Source organism: Lissotriton vulgaris, chromosome 2_1 (assembly GCF_964263255.1).
Source record: "Lissotriton vulgaris chromosome 2_1, aLisVul1.2, whole genome shotgun sequence".
Lineage (NCBI taxonomy): Eukaryota > Metazoa > Chordata > Amphibia > Caudata > Salamandridae > Lissotriton > Lissotriton vulgaris.
In genome coordinates, this window is record NC_141687.1 from 1,691,203,622 (window position 1) to 1,691,208,336 (window position 4,715).

The following is a 4,715-nucleotide window of genomic DNA, read 5'->3' on the forward strand; positions in this document are numbered from 1 at the left end:
CTCTGCTTTGAGGGAAATAGGAGTCTGGAGGAGGAGGATAGAGGAGCATGTTCTTGTGAACTTGTGAACCTGAGGAATGCAGACTGTGGCACCTTCAAATCAATAAGCAAACAAGTGAAGACAGTTCTGCTGATGGGCTTGTTTTTGTGATTAGGTGATTAAAGTTTGAATTATATTAACTGTGCAAAACAAAGAAAGACAGACACACAGGAATAAAAGTTAATAAGGATGAAAAAGAAAGTTATTGATTCATCGTCTCATTTTCAGGGCTCGGTGTCAGGGAATAAGAATAAGGGTTCGTCATCATACTCTGCGAATTGAGGCAGGATGAGGTCAGTGTCACCTAACAGAGAAGAAACTCCCTCATCTACGTTGCTGTCCTCCTCGTCTTCATCCGGCGTGCTTTCTCGTACTTTGTAATCTGGTGGTATGAGGTGCTGATTCATCTTGATCATTGTTAACCTCTCCACATTTTTGGGCGAGAGGCGGCTCCGTTTGGAAGTTACAATTCCACCAGCAGCACTGAAAACACGTTCAGAAGACACGCTTTCGAGTGGGCAAGACAAGTAGTTTATAGCCAGGTTGGAGAGCTGTGCCCACAATTCTTTTTTCCCATGCCAATACGCCAATGGGTCAGCATTAACATAGACCTCTGTTGAGTCATTCAGATAGTCCTGCACAATCGACTCAAGGTCCTCCAAGGTTCCTCCACTTTGCTTACTTTTTGCTGTGACCTTTTGAGAACCAAACCCAAGCCGAGTTAGCCAATCCTCTTCTGCATCCAATGTTACTGTTGTGTCTGGTGCAGATGATCCGGTTGCCGGTGTCTTTAATGGCTGAGAGGTCACTTGTGCCACAGCCACAGGTGCAGAAGTGGATTCTTTTGACTGGGGATGGCCTGCTGATGCTGATGTACTGCCTTTTCCTTCAATTTGCTGCCGTTCTCTTTCAAACCTCTTGGCTGACAAGGCTAGCCAACGTTTGTACTTTGTAACATCTTCATCATCAAAAGGAAAGAATGCTCGGCCTGCCAGCGCCTTTTTGTAGCGTGGATCCAGAATAGTAGCACAAATGTAATGCTGTTCTGAGTGGATAATTTTAAGACGTTTATCACCACGTAGGCGCTCTAATAATTTCTCTGCCAAAACAAAAGCGTCTTGCTTTTTTTCATCTTTTTGAAACATAGAAGACACCGCCTCAAGTTGGTGCTCCAGCATGCACAACAATGGGATAGCTTTTCACAAATTACAGTCCTCCTTGCTGACTGCACGCGTGAAGACCTCAAAAGGACGAAGCATGTCTGTCAGGCTTTTAACTAGGTTCCATTGCGCCGCATCTAGCCTCAGGTCCTTCTGAGCTGTACCCAGTGTTAGGAAATAGTGATCGAATACCGTATACTACTCATACAGACGCTCCAGCATGTAGAAGGTTGACCCACCCGCAAAAAAGCACAACACCCCCAAACAGCCAAAAAGGAAAATCTCATACTTACATTATTTATCGGCCTTCGGTCCAAACGCGCTGTGCAGCTAGGTCATAACTCCTGTTTTCCACCACCGATTTCCTGAAAAGCAAATGCAATCAAGATTAGACTGTCCCAGCAGTGCTCCCAGACCCCAAAACTCACCCACAAACACCCGGAACCCCCCCAAAGAGCACCTCAAAGGCAAGCATGTCAGCAAAAAAACAAAAAAATGTTTGCCTCCGATTTGGTCCAAACCACTTTTATCCGGTATTAGAGCTTCCCAGCAATGGCCCCAGAGCCGTCAACCCAGGCGAAAACTAGTAGAAGACCCCCAAACAGCCAAGAAGCAAAAGTACAAAAATGGGGACTTAGTCATTTTCTTGGCAATTTCCAAAATTACTCCGCGCGCTCTGCAGCTAGGCCCTAACTCCCCTCTGCCACCATGGATTTGCTTCAAATCTCTTGCAATCTAAAGTATCCTTAGCCAGCAGTGCTCCCAGACCCCGAAACCCACCCACAAACACCAGGAATCCCCCCAAACAGGCCCCCGAAAAAGCTACATTGAGCAAAATGTCAGAAATAGCAAAAATAATTCTGCATGGATTTTGTCCAAACCACTTCTATCCGGTATTAGACCTTCCCAGGAATGCCCCAAGACCCGCCAACCCACCCGCAAAAAAGCACAACACCCCCAAACAGCCAAAAAGGAAAATCTCATACTTACAATATTTATCAGCCTTCGGTCCAAACCCGCTGTGCAGCTCGGTCATAACTCCCGTTTTCCACCACGGATTTCCTGAAAAGCAAATGCAATCAAAATTAGACTGTAAACGCAAAAAAATGTTCGCCTCCGATTTGGTCCAAACCACTTTTATCCGGTATTAGAGCTTCCCAGCAATGGCCCAAGATCCGTCAACCCACCCGCAAAAAAGCACAACACCCCCAAACAGCCAAAAAGGAAAATCTCATACTTACAATATTTATCGGCCTTTGGTCCAAACGCGCTGTGCAGCTAGGTCATAACTCCCGTTTTCCACCACGGATTTCCTGAAAAGCAAATGCAATCAAAATTAGACTGTCCCAGCAGTGCTCCCAGACCCCAAAACTCACCCACAAACACATGGAACCCCCCCAAAGAGCACCTCACAGGCAAGCAAGTCAGCAAAACCGCAAAAAAAAATTTGCCTCCGATTTGGTCCAAACCACTTTTATCCGGTATTAGAGCTTCCCAGCAATGGCCCCAGAGCCGTCAACTCACCCGCAAAGAAGTAGAACACCCCCACAAGTGCAGAGTCTTTCTTCATTGGGCGTAATCCAGCCCTCTGCTTTGAGGGAAATAGGAGTCTGGATGAGGAGGATAGAGGAGCATGTTCTTGTGAACTTGTGAACCTGAGGAATGCAGACTGCGGCACCTTCAAATCAATAAGCAAACAAGTGAAGACAGTTCTGCTGATGGGCTTGTTTTTGTGATTAGGTGATTAAAGTTTGAATTATATTAACTGTGCAAAACAAAGAAAGACAGACACACAGGAATAAAAGTTAATAAGGATGAAAAAGAAAGTTATTGATTCATCGTCTCATTTTCAGGGCTCGGTGTCAGGGAATAAGAATAAGGGTTTGTCATCATACTCTGCGAATTGAGGCAGGATGAGGTCAGTGTCACCTAACAGAGAAGAAATTCCCTCATCTACGTTGCTGTCCTCCTCGTCTTCATCCAGCGTGCTTTCTCGTACTTTGTAATCTGGTGGTATGAGGTGCTGATTCATCTTGATCATTGTTAACCTCTCCACATTTTTGGGCGAGAGGCGGCTCCGTTTGGAAGTTACAATTCCACCAGCAGCACTGAAAACACGTTCAGAAGACACGCTTTCGAGTGGGCAAGACAAGTAGTTTATAGCCAGGTTGGAGAGCTATGCCCACAATTCTTTTTTCCCATGCCAATACGCCAATGGGTCAGCATTAACATAGACCTCTGTTGAGTCATTCAGATAGTCCTGCACAATCGACTCAAGGTCCTCCAAGGTTCCTCCACTTTGCTTACTTTTTGCTGTGACCTTTTGAGAACCAAACCCAAGCCGAGTTAGCCAATCCTCTTCTGCATCCAATGTTACTGTTGTGTCTGGTGCAGATGATCCGGTTGCCGGTGTCTTTAATGGCTGAGAGGTCACTTGTGCCACAGCCACAGGTGCAGAAGTGGATTCTTTTGACTGGGGATGGCCTGCTGATGCTGATGTACTGCCTTTTCCTTCAATTTGCTGCCGTTCTCTTTCAAACCTCTTGGCTGACAAGGCTAGCCAACGTTTGTACTTTGTAACATCTTCATCATCAAAAGGAAAGAATGCTCGGCCTGCCAGCGCCTTTTTGTAGCGTGGATCCAGAATAGTAGCACAAATGTAATGCTGTTCTGAGTGGATCATTTTAAGACGTTTATCACCACGTAGGCGCTCTAATAATTTCTCTGCCAAAACAAAAGCGTCTTGCTTTTTTTCATCTTTTTGAAACATAGAAGACACCGCCTCAAGTTGGTGCTCCAGCATGCACAACAATGGGATAGCTTTTCCCAAATTACAGTCCTCCTTGCTGACTGCACGCGTGAAGACCTCAAAAGGACGAAGCATGTCTGTCAGGCTTTTAACTAGGTTCCATTGCGCCGCATCTAGCCTCAGGTCCTTCTGAGCTGTACCCAGTGTTAGGAAATAGTGATCGAATACCGTATACTGCTCATACAGACGCTCAAGCATGTAGAAGGTTGAGTTCCAACGTGTTGCCACCTGCTGGATGAGTGCTTTCACTGGCATTCGACGTTTATGTAGCAGGCTCCTCAGATGCTTCCGGGCCTTAAAAGAATGGCTGAAATGGTTGCACATTCTTCGGCAGGTGGCCACTAACTCACACGCTGGACTGTCTTCATCACTCAAGAATTTTTTAACAACCAGGTTTATACAGTGCGCCAAACACAGTACTCTGAAATATTGACCCAGCTCCATGGCCTTAACTACATTGGTGCCATTATCCGGGGAAATATAACCAATCTCGCGTTTTTTGGGGGACAGCCAGTGAAAGACCTTTGTGTTAAACTCATTCAAAATGTTTTCTGCTGTATGACGTTTCTCCAAGCCAAACATGGCTAGTGTTGCATGTTTCCGAGCAGCTTTAAAAACTTGGTCCGGGTCAACACCTGTGTTTAGCTTTGCTTTAACCCCTGAAAAAGAGACCCAGTGTGCAGTGATGCACATGTAATCAGCGCCTG

At 45.8% G+C, this 4,715-nt stretch overlaps 1 protein-coding gene across 1 annotated transcript; it reads right to left on the bottom strand.

Moving 5' to 3' along the window:
* Positions 1-263: 263 nt before the first annotated feature.
* LOC147733110 (zinc finger BED domain-containing protein 6-like) lies at positions 264-4,344 on the bottom strand. Its single transcript, XM_086958930.1, has 2 exons — positions 3,692-4,344; positions 264-912 (listed from the first exon to the last, which is right to left on the bottom strand). The coding sequence occupies exons 1-2, from the start codon at positions 4,330-4,332 to the stop codon at positions 264-266; spliced, it is 1,290 nt and encodes a 429-aa protein (XP_086815056.1). The 5' UTR covers positions 4,333-4,344.
* Positions 4,345-4,715: the final 371 nt, after the last annotated feature.

Coding starts and splice junctions, on each gene's coding strand:
- LOC147733110 (XM_086958930.1), bottom strand. CDS start 4,332: ATGTGCAACCATTTCAGCCATTCTTTTAAGGCCCGGAAGCATCTGAGG. Junction 913..3,691: donor GGAAAAGGCAGTACATCAGC/ATCAGCAGGCCA, acceptor AAAAGGCAGTAC/ATCAGCATCAGCAGGCCATC.